Genomic DNA, 17,299 nt, shown 5'->3' with positions numbered 1-17,299 from the left:
GGGTCTTCCTGCCCCACCATGGTAGCCACGCCCACCTCAGTTGTGTTTATTATATACATGGAATCACCAACTTCACTGTTTTGGAAACAAACACAAAATATTCTTGATGTCTATCAACATAGCAGCAGCAAGAGAAAGCAGACCCTTTTACTTACTTACTGGGCCCTGGAGGAGTGTCTACAGTTTTTAAAACTGACTACAATATATTTTTAGAGGTGGGAAATAACGTTCTGTCTAGTGTCTGTCTATGCTTGCCAGCTTTGCTGGTCCATAAACTTTTCAGGGGCTCCACTCAGTGTGATGCCGGCTTTCAGCTTCCATTCAGCTCAGTCACCAAGAGCAACAAGTGCCATTGCAGGTCAGTCCCCAAAAGAAACATGCATCTTCCTTATCCCTTGGGCAGGTACTTACATGTGTAGTAGCTTCAGAGTTTATGGTTATTACTATCTGGAGACATCTGTTTTCTGGGTTTATTTTTTTCTGATGTTGTACCACATCGTAAAGTCTACTGCCAAGAGTACTTTACTTGCAAAGATTTTGTTTTCTGCTGTTCTAGTCACTTTACTACTTTATTTCTGTAGGCCAAATAGAGAAAATCAGTAGCAGTCACCCACTCCGTAGCCCCCATAGCATAACCTGACTCCATTGGGTTGAAAGTTTTTATTCTGTGAGACTTATAAGTCTCATTTCACGAGAAGTGATGGGTCCTCCTGGCATATGTGTAACAAAGAGCTGCACCAAGATTTCCCATGTACTGTGACTGCTCTCAGGAAACCTTTTAAGGAAAATCTATTTTTAAAGTAAGTGGATCATATGGATTCACTTATGAAACAAATTCATAATTGATATTTTATTACCAAATATAGTACTTTAAAATAGCTTTTTGCTTAAAACTTTAAGCCTACTTTTATCCCCTTTTACTTTTCTTCCAGTAAAAATATTTAAATAAATTATTTCAGAATTTCTGTTATTCATTTTCAGATAATGTAATGGTTATTATCATATATTCATAGAAAATTGCAATGATTAAGTTATTATTTGCCTAATAAATTGACCATCTTTTTATGGAAAAATCACTCAGGCCAGACAACTATTGTCAAACATCTTTTAACATATGTTTTCAACCTTTGCCATAGCTCACTTTCTTGCATAAACAGACCTTTTGAAACAAAGCATGGAAAATTTAATCCACATAGGTTCATATTATCAAAACTATTAGACTGGATTATTTTTCATGGTGTCAGCACCAAAATTACCTCTTGAAAAGATGCCTTTAAAAGGAACATTCACATAGATTGTACAATGTTGTCTCTTCCTCAGCCTTTACAGACAGCTTTTATTTCATTCACGGCTGTGGTTAGCATGCTCTTCTGCTGGGGCCCCTTCCTCAGTCGGGGAACTGCATGTGGCCTGTTCATCACCAAGGCAGCCCTGGTCAGCAGTCCTTAGTGCTCATTTTAAGGGTGAATCTCTGCCTGGTCAATTCAACCGAGGCTCCTTCCCACGTACAGACTGCAGCCCGGCAGCTTCTCGGTGCTGCCACCTGTTAATTCAGAGCAGCCTCGAGTCCTTTCCAGAAGCTGGAGTAGCAAGGGACTGGACGCTGAGGTCCAGCAGGCCAAGGCCGCTGTGTGTCAGGAATGCCCTGCAACTAGTCAGCCTGGGGAACGTGGTCACACCTCCCAGCCCAGCTGCCTTATCACGTTGTCGTTCACGTGGGTTTCCCTAGACACGCCGTCAAGTTACCTGAGCACCTCAGACCCTGCTGGGCATTGTCCCATGTTTTACATTTTCAAATGTCCTGCTGTATAAGCAGAGGTTTTAGATTATAAGTCACTTTAATTCTTTCATGATTTTATCCTTGTTAAAACTTGCAGAAATTGTGTAGCAATTATGTGTCAATGGGATGCTCAGTTGGCATTTTTAAAGCAATTTGGTATTTATATACTTATTTGTTATGTTAAAACACAAATTCTGAGTTTGATGCTGCCTCATTTAGTCTTTAAAACAGCTCTAGGGGAGAGGCAGTGAGGTATGTGGACAGGGGGCTGGATGGGCCAGAAAGCAGGAGCGTGGGTACCAGCTGCCACATGACTTACTGACTCAGAGGAGCAGCACGTGGAAGGGTGAAGTCCCATTATTATACCCCATTATCATATTACACATGGTATTGTGCAGAAGATAGAGCAGATGGGGCTGCCCAGAGGGTCTCTCTGGGAGAATGGAGGAATTAATGTTCCGGTGGGGATCTTAAAACCCAGGCAAAGGAGTTTGGATGTGACAGCAAAAGAAAGGAACCATAACTTTTAAAACAGGGAATTGGCATGATAGAAGCAGTGCTTTAGGGAGCAGAGCCAGGAAGGCCTGTGCCAGCTGAATCCCAAGTGCACCATTGCTTTGGCTTGACAGGTCGTGGGATTTCACTTCTGAAATTCAAAATTCAATAAATGTCACCTTCTTAGTAAGACCTTCCCGGGCACTCTGTCCAAACTTTCAGTTCCCTGAGTGTCTGCATCCTGTCCTTTATTTAGCAGTTATCGCTGTCTAACATTGTATACATTTTATTTATTTTCATTGTTTATGACCCAACTCTCCTACTAGAATGTGAGGCACAGATTTTTGTCGGTCTTATTCACTACTATGCCTTCAGCACCAAGAACAGTGCCTGGTACATGGCAGGCCCTGAGTAATACATGTTACATGAATAAATGAATTTGCTAGTACAGACCTGATTCTGGTTACTGGTAATAAAGTGGCAAATAAGAGAGAGAATCTGTTCCTGCCCTCGTGGAGCTTACATTCTAACAGAAGAGACCAAAATAAACAAGCAAATAAGAATCCCAGATGATGCTGTTTGCTCAGAGGAAAATATAACAGGGAAACAAAAATATAAAGTATCAAATAGAATGCTCTCCTGTTGCATACATTGAATATAGGACATTGAATATATGGTTTTGTTTTTTATTTTAAATTTGTTGTCTCTGAACCATTTACACTGGTTTTCAGTCTCAGTAGTGTTTCCTGGAAAGGACACAGAAACAGCCTGCAGAGGCAAGGACCTGACTGGTGGGTTTCTAAATTGCAGACCTCGGGCCCTTTAGGAAATAGTGTTCTGTTGCCTCTGAAGACAAGCACAGAACACCTGGGAACTCTTGGAGTAGGGAATTGGTAGTTCATGCTAGGAATAAATGAATCAAGATTAACATAATAAAATGTAAAAGCAACAAATGTAAACAGCTTTTCAGAAACTTAAGTGAGAGAAATTTAGGTTTAGTTTACATTGTTAAATTTGAGCCAGTGGTGTCATTTGCTTCTTTAAAAAGAGTGCAACTTTAGGCTGCATTAATACTCCTACTTCAAAGAAAGAGGAGTTATAGACAAAATCACGCCTTCATCAGGTATACCCCAGATACCCTGTATCATTCAGAAAGGACTTGAGGCCGTTAACAGAGGGATCTGCACTGTTATAAACGAGTCACAAATTCACTGCTGAGCTTCCTAGCAGCCAAGGCAAGGAGACAACTATGTTAAAAGATCGCTGTCTCCATAAAGTAAAACCCCATCATTTTTCCCAGAAGCAACGGATGGTGCTTTGGCTTGATGGATCATAGGATTTCACCTGTGTTCAAGACACAGGTGTTCAGAGTTTTCTTACAAACCTCGTGGCTCAGCTCTCCAGACCTCTCACCAGGTACATGTCCTCCCAAGGGTTGTAGCATTTATCCTGCCTGAATTTCCACTTCTTTTCTTCAAGGATATTATAAACCACTTACCAGTGCTTTGCTGAAATCAAGACTTTTTATCTGTACTCTATGCACCTGATATAGCAAGCTGGGAAACCAATGAAAACAGGAAATAAGCATAGTTTAGTATTTCTTACTGTTGGTGAACCTGTGTTGCTTTCTGGTAATCATAGGTGTTCTCTTGCATTTTTAAAAATTCATTTGCTTATATTCTATCTGGGATATTTGTAGGAGTTGTGATTGAGCTTATCAATATACAAAGTCCAAGGTGCCCTACTTTACTCTTTTTTTTTTGACACTCAGAATATTTTCCTCTCTTTAGTCATTTAGGACCTATTACATTTTTCAAGATTTATTAACATTTATCCATAAAAGTTTTTCAATTTCATCCACAAACACTTTGATGCCTTATAACATAATAAATCTGAACCCAGCAACATAAAATCATTAAAAATGGCCAACAATTTGCCCGTCATTTTGCAAGAAGATGTTTCTTGTGATAAAATCCTGAGAAATTTCTTACATGATACGTCATTGAACAAATACAAGGTGAAGTACAGAGGAACTCTTAAAATATAGTAAATTGGTTAAAGGCTTTTTACTCCTCAAGAAAACAGCAAAAAAGCAAACATAGTTTCGTGGAAATAGTTCTATGAGCAATCAAGGTAATGAGGTCCGAGTACACAGGCTGTCAGTGGCCACGTTTGCTCCACGCCCTGTGACGTGGCAGGAAAAATACAGGAAAATGAGCAAGTGCGTATCTTCAAGACAGTCTTTTTTGAAAGCAGACTTTTGCTGATAGCTGGGCAGTGGAAAGTTTGGATTTGGACTCCCTGGCAAGAACTGAGGGTGCAGATATTTCATGCTGATGACTAAACGCTCCATCTTTTGCTGAGACTGGAGGATAATGATGGGCCTGAGTCAAACTTGAGGGATGCGGGAACGAACGGGATGTGCTTTTAGACAGCAGTGACGAGGAGACAGACATGGGCGCTGCTTGACACGCGGGGTGTGTGTGAGCTGAGGGCTGACGGGGAGTCGTGGTAAAGCCGCCTCCGGTGTCTGAAGAACAGGCATGGAGGGAGGGGCGCGTCCTCGGGGTCCAGGCCCTGGAGAGGAGGGTGAGGTGAGGAGGGGCCCCGGAGCGGGGCACCTGGCTCCAGCAGGAGTGTCTGTCACAGGCCTGTGCTTCTCTAAGTGCTGGGGGCTCAGGAGCTGGGCCTGCACAGTCGTCCACCAGTGACGTCTTTACAACAGCCCCTGGCTCGAGAGGAAGCACAGTCAGATCCCTTCTCGCCCCTGGGATTCCTGCTCCTGGGTGAGAAGCAGGCCCGATGCTTCCGCTCTGAGGGGGGCTCTTGTACCGCTCTGGGTCTTCTTTCTTGTTTTCACTCGCTGGCATCAGCCTGGCCCTCTGCGGGCACTCGCCGTGCAAGCAGAAACCGCCCTTTCCTGGATCCTCTGATCTCCTTTTCACCCCACACAGGTGTAAAAGGCAGCGTTTCTCTTTTTGAAACTCTTAGCTGATGACCTATTTTTGCAACTTCACAGAGGTTACGGTGCTAGTATTTATTTATCAGGGTCTTTATTAACGTGTAGGGCTCATTGCACCTGAAAAGCAATATTGTGCAGTGTTTTTAATCAAATATTCCAGCTCACCTTTAAAGACACCAAAAATGTCGTATTTAATTTTTGCTGCTTTGCAGTGGAAGCTAGGGCATGCGGTGGATAGATTTCATGTGCGAGATGCCCTTTTATGGAAAAATTATGCAGAAAGGACATTTTGCAAAGTGCCAAGTTTAGAAATAAAGGCAAATTTAGGATGCTGGAAGAAAAAAAATGGTCTCCAGCCATTTCTCTTGCGGTGAGGTTTTGATTTCTTAGGGAGCATGTCCTCAGGCAAGTGCGGGGGCAGCCGGTGGGTCGTCTGCGGTCACTGATGCCTGCGTGTGGGCTCCAGCCCTCATCATTCACAATGAACCTGTGAGGTCTTGCCTCAAATACGCACTCTGTTAAGATTTCCCTGGTGGTCCAGTGGTTAGGACTCTGCGCTTTCACTGCCAAGGGCCCGGGTTCAATCCCTGGTGGGGGAACTAAGATCCTGCAAGCCACAGGGCTCAGCCAAAGAAAAAAAAAAAAAAATACACACTCTATCAAAGCAATACTGAAAAATTTATGAGAAGTCAGAGCTAAGGTTGAATTTCCTTGGGAAGTTATTTCTAAAGAGTTGTTTTCTTTAAAAACTTCCTATCTACTTCCTGTTAGCCTTTATTTTTTAATCCCATGATTCCAATCCATTTAAGACATTCGAGATCTCCCCTCCCCCAGAGTTTTCCGAACAGTTGACTCACGTGGACAGTTACACATGGAAAGCACATTGTCCCCCAAAAGCCTCGCCACGAGCACCTTCTAGGTGGGACCGTGTGGTTAGGGCGGCCCACAGAGCTCGTGCTGCGAGTCCGCCTGCCAGCTGAGCTCAGCTCGCTGAGGGCCCGCGGGCGGCATCAGCCCTGCGCCTCCTTTCTCCACAGCAGAGTCCACAGCGGCTCCTGCGGGGCTGGGGAGGGGGGGGTGTGTGTGTGAATGACGTTGCGTAACTTGCTTTATTTTCACATCACTTTAATTCTTGCAAAATGAACCCCTGCTCGAAGCATGACCTTGGCTTCCCAAGTCATGGACATCATCTGTTGCACAAGCCCCCATGATATTTCCAAGTAGAGCTTTCTACCAAAGTAAATCTGGCAAATTGGTTCTTAATTAGCCCGCAAAAGCTGATGGTAGTTTTCTGGAATAAACATAGAAGGCTTTGAGCTGATAATATTTTGCATCATAAATGCCCTTCTTCTCCTCTTAGAATAATCTCTGCCTTCTAAAGGACGAAAGGTCTACATCAAAGTGAATTTCCTCAGAAACGAAATATAAATGATTGCTTCAGGCAAAATAAAAGCCAGTAGCTGTTACAGAATAATTTTGCAGGAATACAGATTTTATGATATCTCAGGATTAATGTATAAAAGAAAGAATATTCATAGTTTTTCAAAATTATTTTAAAAGCTACCTCTAGGGGGAAAATAAACAATTAGGACTAAATATACGGAAGTAAATATCTAAAATGCTCTAGGATCAAAAAAACAAAACAAAACCTTACCTAAGTTGGTGACCTCCGCCAAACGGGCCATTTTCCAGCTCCCAGCCCCTGACCTCCTCATCTCCCACCACAGGCTTCTAATTTTTTGTGAGCCATGGACCCATCAGCAGTCTGGGAAAGCCTGTGAACCATTCCTCAGAATAATGTTCTTAAATGCATAAAATACAGGTGATTACAAAAGAAAAAAATTATATTGAAATGCTATTGTTAACATATTAAACAAGTTTCTGATATAGTAATACATGTGCTGCTTTATTAATGCGTTAAAAAAACAACTCCCAGCAGTGGGTCTAATAACTACCATAATCTTGCAACAGTGATGCGGCAAAATCAGTATTTCAGATGAAACGTAACTGTTTCGTCTACAACTGTAAAACGGGACATGAAAATACATGTGATTTCTCTGAGTGACAGAGTCCCGAGTCCTGCGGACGCCATCATGGTTTTTGCCGTGGTTCGTGACAAAGACGTAATCTTTTCCCATCCACTTTCACAGCCCCTCAAAGTGCTATCCGCAGACCCCTTGGAGGCCCGTGGGCCCTGGATTAAGGCACCCCTTGTCCAGTGACTGTTGCCTCTGCTCCCACTTCTGTTCAGCCCACAGACAGGTGGAGAGGGGGCATTGAGAGCATGCACACAGGTGTGGGACCCTCAGCAGCAGGGAGGTCAGCAGAGCCACACTCGGACCCAGCAGTGCAGGCTGTCCCCTCAGAGATGACGCTGTCAGCCCAGTGCTTCTCCAGCTGGGGAGTCTGTCTCTGGCAGGGCCACCGAGAGCCACTTCACAGCAGCGTGTGTCCATCCTTCTCCATGGTGTCACTCTCCAAGATGAGGAAGTGTCCCCAGATATCCTTTATGCCACTTACCCAAACCTTCTGTGCTCCATCTGCACTTTCTTCTATGCTTGGTCTACACATTCACTTCCTCCAGCAGAAAAGCACTTCCATATTCCAGCCAGACTTTGTGCCCAAGATTCAGACCCACATTCCATGTGGATGTCCAAGACTGGATTTGTCCTCTTCTCCTCAAAATCGGTTTTTCCTCCTCACTCTCCTGACTTTTCCCCTCCTGGCTTGTTAGGAACATCACCAATAACTACGGACAGAAACCTCAGACTTCTCAGCGCCCCCTCCCTTCCCAACCTCTACCCCTGAGCCTAAGAGTTACCAAGTCAGGAAGCTCCTGTGTTCACAGCATCCAGTCTGCCTCTCTGTCCTACCCTCGTTTCTGCGAATGAGTTCACAACCTAACCTGGTCACCATCACTCCTGACCCTGCTTCTCAGGTACTCAGAGACATTCTAACACACACGCCTGTCGACTTATTTTCCTGCAGAGCAACTCTGATGATATTAGCTTCCTGTTCAAAAATGTTCAGTGGTTCCCACTGTCTACTGAACTAAAGACAGACCCTGACTTACCCACCATGGCCCCAGACTCCCAATTCAGCCACCTGTCTCATCCTGTGCTACAGTTAAGCTCGATAACTTTTTGTTCCATGAAACAGGGAGCGAATACTTTATCTCATTCATATTCTGCCATGTTGCCTTTCTCCTATGGTACCCTCTTTCTGGAATGTGTTTCTCCAGAAACTTCTCTTGTTGAAACCCAACCGTTCCTTCAAAGACCAGCTCCAGCAACACCCATTTTTGGAGATTTTCTTGATGTGCTTCATGATTCCCAACTGAAGAGAACCCCTCCCCACTTTCAAGCACTGGGGCATTTCTCCTAGCACATGTCTGTCTCTACCCTTTATGATGACCCTGTGTGTTCACCTCACACACCGCACTGGATCTTCAGTTCCTTACAGGTAGGGGCTGCTCTGATTTACCCTCGTCCCTCGATTGTGCTTGGCATGACGTCTTTCGCGGACATGTTTTCAGTGGAACCAAGATGATTCCTATGCAAAAAATGAACTTGCAGGAATGACCTGCCTTACGTTTTTCATGAACCACCAGAGGATAAGCTAGCTAGCAGCTGTTCACTCACTCTACCCTGTTGATTGCTTAGTGAATTTTGGTGACACTGTACTTGCACCTGACCTTCACCCACACGGGTGAATGGCCTAGAGTGTCCTTCTCCCCAGCCACCCAGCCATTGTGCTGACTAACTCCTCCTGGGCCTTCAGGGCTCATTTTGGTCCATACGTGCTTCAGGAAGTCTTCCCAAACCCCACGTTTGGCTTCGTGGACATGCCACCTGTGCAGTCCTATGGAGCCCAGAACTTTGAAAGGTGCCACACTTGGAGTCATGCTCTGCTGACACCATCTTGAAATTCTTAATACTTTTTAAACAAAGGGCCCTCACGTTTTCACTTAGCACTCAACTCCACAAGCGAAGTAACCAGTCCTGCCTAATCCCTCCCCTCTTGTATGCTCCTGGCGTCCCCTGTACCTTCCCTATCCTTGCTATCATCACTCAGAATTTTAATTTTCTTTTTACATCTGTTTACTACCCTGTATGCCTCAACAGATCCTGAACTCTGAGAAGGCAAGAAAAGAAAATCTTATTTATTGTTATATGCCTGTGGCTCAGCCTGGTATTATATGCTTAATCAGTATTTGCTGATTGGACAAGTGGATGAATGGTTGAGGAAAGGAAGGAATTCATGAATTAATGAATGTATTTGTTCATCAAAGCCCCTCAGGCAGCCAGGGCAGTGCAGGTATTTGGCTTGCTGTCGTCAGATGGGTCCCCATAGAAATAACAGAATTCTAGCACAGAAACTACTCTTATCAGAAAGGAGGGTAAGGTCAGCTCAAGAAAGAAAATGGGCAAAGTAGTGACATGAAGGGAAAAGATTAAGCAACACCCAACTGTTAATGAAGAAGCCGCTAGCAAAAGGGCTCGTGATGTAGGTCTGTTTTGAACAAACACGGAGATCATGAGGCTGCCATTGGGATGCCCCTGGAAGAAGGTGTCTTAGTGACTGAGTCATCCCCTGCTTGATTCTCCGAATGTTTTCTGCTGAACCTGGACTCAGGAGGCATCTACAGATAACAGCCCCTCCCTGGAGGGAAACATGTGTCACTGTCTTTACTTGGTGCCACTTCATCCTCCAAACTCCCTCAGTGATCCCTGGATTTCACTTTCTCATGAGTAGTTTGGGGGTCTGTAGGTGCGCTGGAATCTGATGTCTAGTTTACAATTCCCAGTCTGCTAGGGCCAATTTAAAATATAGTCCAAACAATCCTGAATCATCAGGTACATGAGACAAAAGTATGATGAGTTTTTATTAACTCACGTACCAGGTTTTCTCCCTAGTAGAGTCCTTCCTCTTGAAGGCTTCTGCTATTCAGAATAACTACCTCCCTCTCGGTTGGAAGAGATAGAGAAGTACCCCCAGAAGTCTTGCTGAGCCAAGACATCACTGCCGTCGTCCTCTGTGCTCCTCAGCGACACCATGTGGCAACTCAAGGACACACAGTGCTTGAACCCCTCTTCCTGCCAAGCAGCCTGGGATGAGTCACAAAGTGTTCTTAATTCTCAGTTTCCATATCTGCAAAATGGGAACAGTGAGATTTCTACTCCGTAAATTTGAGAGGTTAATGTGGATAGTGCATGTGAAAGGGGCTTAGCCCAGTATCTCGCTTATACGAAACCCTCCGAATGTGAGTAATTATCAGCATACCCACTTCGGGTTCTGTGCTGAAATAGATACAAAGAAATAAGGAATACATGGTATCAATCAGGAGTCAGCAAACTTTCCTCTAAAGCCCAGAGAGTAAATATTTCAGACTTTTGCTTAGAGCACAAGTCTCAGTTCTGCAGTTCTTGTGTGAGCGCAGCCATAGGGAATACACAAATGAACGGGTGTGGCTGTGTGCCAATAAAACTTTATTGGCCAGGTTTGTCCCCAGGCCATAAGTCACCAATCCCTGGCTCTCAGCCCTTGGGAGCCCCCAGTCAAGTGTGGTAGAAAGACGTGCAGATTCATCAGAGCAAGTCAAGAGGAGGCAGAGGCCAGCTGTACTAAAGAACACAGAGCTGATGTTTTACAGGAGATTGTTGAGTAAAAGATGAGTACGATGTGAGTAAAAGTAAGAAATACGACTTTTAAGGAAAATAAATATTGGGATTTTTTTTTTTTTTTAATTTCAGGATAAGTAACTTCAACTTTAACAACGAGCCTGCCCTTTTTATTAGACGTTTACTTTGGGAACTTGGCTCCCCACCCCGGACTCCAGAAGTTCCGTATTTCTAGGAATAAAAATGTCTGTAGATGGGCTAGTAGAAAATGCTCTCTGTCACTGCAAAACAAGTAGAGCTGGGGGCATTTCTCTAGGGGTTTGACCGGAAGGGAATGGAAAGCACGTGGGTAGCAGAGGAAGTCATTTCCTATTCTTATTATTACTATAAAGAAATGGCAAATGAGAATCCAGGAACAATATTAGACTCTGAAAAGGAGCCAGTGGCTTAGTAACCACTTAGAAGCCTTGACAGTTCACCAGAGCTGCCAAACGGGAACGTGAGTCTGCTCCTTTGACAGGAGAGGAGCTACCACATGTGCTCCTGAACAGGAGAACAAAACCCATCTGGGCCTTTCAGGACCCCTGCTTGGGAAAGCCCTTTATAGGAGATTCGCAGATTCTTAGCTGTGGACGTTTAAGTATAGCACGCAACACACACGCACACACGCATACCTACACATGCACACACACATTCATTCTTCTCATCAGTACAGTTGCAAGGGAGCCCCATTTGCATTGGACATCACATTGTATTTTGATATTCAAATTGGCTAGTCCCTTTTAGGGCTGTTATGATTTAATCAATGCCAATTCAAATGGATCTGGTGTTTTATCCATTAGAAATAAGAACTTAAGTCTGTCATGCTAAGGCAAAGTTCTCATCAGATTTCTCTTTTTTTGTTGTTTTACAGTTTTCTCCTTGTCTTTGGTTGCTTGATTTTGTCAGTGTTTTCCACCATCCCCGAGCACACAAAATTGGCCTCAAGTTGCCTCTTGATTCTGGTAAGTGAAACATATGAACAAAAATGTACATGAAGTTGACATAATACAAGAATTGTCTATAATATTTATGCAATGCATTTTGTCCCACGAAAAGTTATCTCTAGAGAAGAGAGAGTTTCTCTTAAGTATAAAAGTTTCAAAGGTCACTGAAACGTTTGCCTGCCGTTTTAACCTTTAGTCAATCCCCAAGAATACATAGAAATATTCTAGATTGCTGTTACGTAGCAGTGTCATGTGTTGTAGTTGCATCATAAGTAGAAGGCAATACTTGGAAGCAGGTTTAATTATGTTTCTCTGTGGTAGTAAATTACAAGAAGAATCAGCATCTCTGAGGTCTCTTACAATATTGCTATAAGTTACAGGATAGAGAGCGTTTTCCAATAACCACAGTTTAGCAGTAACTATGAGTAGTCGGCCAAGAACTATGAGCATGTGGCATCTCCTAGGAAAACAGAAAGCTTCATGCTCTTTTCCACCAACAGACTGCATGATGAATTTTGCTGCTAATGAAGTTACCTGGTGAGAAGTTCTGCAATTTGCTCTGTTTCCATTATGCTGTCAATCCTCAACCACAGAGAACTGCTCAATTCATTTTAAAATGGAAAAATACCCCAAGATATTTTAGTCTGAATTATTCTGGGCCTTGTAAACTCTTATACTTTCTATTACAACTGAACTATAGCGGTGTTTACTCAAATCACATCTGATTGAAAGTTTGGTTCATTTACATCCCTTTTGACCCACTCACTCAGTCCCAAAAATCAAACTTGACAGTCTCAGCACTGTCTGAATGAACTATACATTGGAACAACTCACTTTTTGCATCAAACCTGCTTGACTAGAGAGGAAAAGAGAGAAAGAGGGGGTGGGGTAAGATGGCCATGTGCCTTCATAAACAGAAACTGGTTGTGCACAGCAGCGAACATTTAATACAAGAAAAGTATTCTTACCTTGAAGGTGGGAAGTGAAGGGTGTCAGCTCGTACAACCTGGGCAGCTGCTCTTTCCCCTGTGCTCGCAGAGGCTGGTTTGTGTGGTGCTTAGAGTGACAAGACTTCATCAAGTCTCTGCCCTGTGACAAGGAGAAATCGCTTTTGAACCTGGAACAAATCTATCCCAATTTGTCTCCATACAAATCATGCTCAGCGGTATATTGCTAATGTCAAGGTTACTATGTTGAAACCCAAGATAGAAAACAGATAGACCGAAGAGCCCACTGGGGATTTGTTCCATTTACAAGGTTGCATTCGGGTAGCAAATGGGCTTTTAGCCTCATGCACCCCTTGGATAACAACAAATGGTCTGAGCCAAGGTCTAAGGCAGAGCTGGCTTTTGGGTACATATACAGAACTACAGCTAGGAATTTTAGATCAAAAATATAAATCTGATTTTTAGACCTGGGAGCATGAAAAACTGGATTTACTGCATGACCAATGATATATATTATGAGTAAATCAAGCATTAAGAATCTTGTAAAAAGGTTTCTTTTATAACCAGGTCAAGAATCCAAAATATGAGGTTTACATCCTCCAAATCTCTGAAATATAAATTCAGTCATTGCTAATGAGTTTCTAAATAATCCAGAGAAACTCATGTTATTCAAAAGCCAAAGCTGGTTAATATCATGATTTTTAAAACTTCCTGAGCAGTGGACAACTGACCAGAGTTCAGTAACTAGAGTGCATGTGAGTAGATAAAAATGTAGACGTTTTACACATCGCTCATCCTTTTTATTTTGCCAGCTTTATTGAGATATAATTGACATATAATATTGTGAAAGTTAAAGTGTGTAACGTGACAATTTTATATACATACATATTGCAAAATGACTACCACAGTGAAGTTAGTTAACAGTATATCACCTCACATGGTTGCCATTGTGTGTGTGTGGTGTGTGTGCGTGTGTGTGGTGAGAACTCCTAAGATCTACTCTTTTAGCAGAACGGTCAAGTGGAAAGTTCAGTACTGTTAGCTCTAGGCACCGTGCTGCACATTAGATCCTCAGAACTCATTTGTCTTATAACTGGGAGCTTGTACACTTTGACCACCTTCACCCATTTCCTCCACCCACACTTGCACAACCACCGATCTACTGTGTTTCTGTGAGTTCAGGGGTCCCACATAAGTGAAATCATACAGTATTTGTCTTTCTCTGTCTCACTTATTTCACTAAACATAATGCCCTCAAGAGCCATCCATGTTGTCACAAATGGCAAGATTTTGTTCTTTTTATGGCTGAATATTATTCCAATGTGTGTGTGATATATATATCACATCACATCTTCTTTACCCATTCATCTGTCAGTGGACACTTAGGTTGTCTCCATGTCTTTTTTTTTTTTTTTTTTTTTTTTTTTTTTTTTTTTTAAATTTTTATTTATTTATTTTATTTATTTATGGCTGTGTTGGGTCTTCGTTTCTGTGCGCGGGCTTCCTCTAGTTGTGGCAAGCGGGGACCACTCTTCATCGCGGTGCGTGGGCCTCTCACTATCGCAGCCTCTCTTGTTGCGGAGCACAGGCTCCAGACGCACAGGCTCAGTAATTGTGGCTCACGGGCCTAGTTGCTCCGCGGCATGTGGGATCTTCCCAGACCAGGGCTCGAACCCGTGTCCCCTGCATTAGCAGGCAGATTCTCAACCACTGCGCCACCAGGGAAGCCCCTCTCCATGTCTTATCTACTGTAAATAGTGCTGCAATGAACATCGGCATGCATGCATCTTTTCGAATTATAGTTTTCTAGGGATGTATGCCCAGGAGTGGGATCGCAGGATCATATGGTAGTTTTATTTTTTATATTTTGAGGAACCTCCATACTGTTCTCCATAGTGGCTGCACCAGTTTACATTCCCACCAACAGTGTTGGAGGGTTCCCTTTTCTCCCCATTCTGTCCAGCACTTCTCTCTCGCTTTTTAATATAACAGCCATTCTAACAGGTGTGAGGTGGTATCTTATTGTGGTACTGATTTGCATTTCCCTGATGATTAGTGATGTTGAGTTCTTTTCACATACCTGTTGGCCATCTGTAAGTCTTCTTTTACCCCTCAGTCTTTTTTTTTTTTTTTTCCTCTAATGCCCTTGTTTTTAATCAGGTCTATTGAGATACAATTTACATAGAATAAGCATCACCCATTTTAAGTGTATAGTTTCATGAGTTTTGAGAAACACATATTGTCATGTGTATTAGTTTCTTAGGGCTGCTGTAACAAAAGTGCCACTGTATATATCATATATATTTCATATATGTCATATATATGATAATTATATCCATCATTATGTTGAGTGAAAGAATGAGACATTATAGAGATAGTCTTGTGTTTGGCTTCTTTTACTCAACATAATACTTTTGATATTCATTTGTATATTTTTTAATTGAAGTATAGTTGATTTGCAATGTTGTGTTAGTTTCAAGTGTGCAGCAAAATGATTCAGCTATATATATATATATATACTTTTTCATATTCTTTTTTATTATGGTTTATTATAGGATATTGAGCATAGTTCCCTGTGCTATACAGTAGGACCTTGTTGTTTATCTATTTTGTATATAGTACTGTGTATAGGTTAATCTCAAACTCCTAATTTATCCCTCACCCCTCCTTCCCCTTTGGTAACCATAAGTTTGTTTTCTACATCTGTGAGTCTGTTTCTGTTTTGTAAATAAGTTCGTTTGTATCATTTTTTAGATTCCACATATAAGCGCTATCATATGTTACTTGTCTTTCTCTGGTTTACTTCACTTAATATGATAATCTCTAGGTCCATCCATGTTGCTGCTAATGGCATTATTTCATTCTTTTTTTATGGCTGAGTAATATCCCATTGTATATATGTACCACATCTTCTTTATCCATCCATCTGTTGATGGACATTTAGGTTGCTTCCATGTCTTGGCTATTGTATATAGTGCTGCTATGAACATTGGGGTGCATGTATCTTTTCAAAATAGAGTTTTCTCCGGATATATGCTCAGGAGTGGGATTGCTGGATCATATGGTAGCTCTATTTTTAGTTTTTTAAGGAACCTCCATAAATTGGCTGTACCAATTTACATTCCTACCAACAATGTAGGAGTATCCCTCAGTCTTGAATGCCTTTAGATTTAGCAAAGTAGAAACCAGTCCTTTTATGCAAGTGAGGCCTTTGTGTTAAGCAGTGTAGTAAGTGCTGCAGATGGATGGTCTCTGAAAGCTGTTGCTACACGGCTTTCTGTAGGGAGAGAGTTTGCGTATCCTCCTATTTTTTTTTTTTTTAAAGGATTTTCTTATTTATTTATTTATTTATTTATTTATTTTTGGCTGTGTTGGGTCTTCGGTTCGTGCGAGGGCTTTCTCCAGTTGCGGCAAGCGGGGGCCACTCTTCATCGCGGTGCGGGGACCGCCCTTCATCGCGGTGCGCGGGCCTTTCTCTATCGCGGCCCCTCCCGTCGCGGGGCACAGGCTCCAGACGCGCAGGCTCAGCAATTGTGGCTCACGGGCCCAGCTGCTCCGTGGCATGTGGGATCTTCCCAGACCAGGGCTCGAACCCGTGTCCCCTGCATTAGCAGGCAGATTCTCAACCACTGCGCCACCAGGGAAGCCCTATCCTCCTATTTTTGTGCTATAGTGATAAATTGTCGAGGTGTATGTTTTAAACCAAAGTGTAATCTTAAAACCTACCTAAAAATATTTGGACTGTGTTGTGGGTCTAAGGTTTTACTGATGTTATTCTTTTCATCAGTGTTTTCTCCAAAGACTGTTGTGTTTTATTTGGACAAAAAAAGATCAAGTATAGCCTTTGTTTTTTTCTTTTTCTCATTTAGTAATAAGCTGGAAAAGCATGTGTATTTTAATTCTTTTCACTGTCAGTTCATATAGTATATTATAAAAGTTCAATCAGTTGTAGAATACTGGAAAAAGCCAAGAGAAATCTTAATTATTTAGGGACTATTGTATTTATTCTTTTAGCATGTGTTTTTGAAACAGTTAATCTGATTTCTGTCTGTCTATCCTCTGAATTTAACCAAACAGAATACATAGAACACAATTCTGACTAGCAGTGTTTTTAGTTCCCAAGATGAAGCATATCTAAAGAATTGCCATCCAAATAGTAATAGGAATGGCTTTTAAATGTCTGCAACAATTTACAATAAAGTCACTTTTGTACACTTTTGGTCACAAATACAACACAGAGGTGTAAATTTTGAAGACTTACGTGTAAATCACATATCACAGTTGCGTATGTTTTCATACCTCTGTCCATTTTGGGGTTTTTTAAACACTTTGAAAGATATTCCCACATTCTAACTAATCCTATTTCTGGCAAGTAGAAGACACCGACGCTTCCGACAGGGAGTGCCTTTAGGCAAACCGGCCCCTGGACAAGCTTCCAGGGCACTCACCTCCTTGACACTCGCGCTTTCCACTTGTTTCCTTGAGCGCACCAGCATGTTAGGGGCAGG

The 17,299-nt window shown here is 42.4% G+C and overlaps 1 protein-coding gene across 4 annotated transcripts in view; it reads left to right on the top strand.

Moving 5' to 3' along the window:
• KCNQ5 (potassium voltage-gated channel subfamily Q member 5) overlaps positions 1-17,299 on the top strand; it is a 580,265-nt gene that overhangs the window by 366,452 nt on the left and 196,514 nt on the right. For all 4 annotated transcript variants that reach the window (XM_057528077.1, XM_057528075.1, XM_057528076.1 and 1 more), the window contains exon 2: positions 11,772-11,862. In XM_057528077.1, coding sequence (XP_057384060.1) covers positions 11,772-11,862 — 91 coding nt within the window. The remainder of the gene's footprint in view (positions 1-11,771; positions 11,863-17,299) is intronic.

This window comes from Balaenoptera acutorostrata, chromosome 14 (assembly GCF_949987535.1).
Source record: "Balaenoptera acutorostrata chromosome 14, mBalAcu1.1, whole genome shotgun sequence".
Taxonomy (NCBI): domain Eukaryota; kingdom Metazoa; phylum Chordata; class Mammalia; order Artiodactyla; family Balaenopteridae; genus Balaenoptera; species Balaenoptera acutorostrata.
The sequence above is the reverse complement of the archived record's forward strand: the minus strand, read 5'-3'. Positions and strand labels throughout refer to the sequence as shown.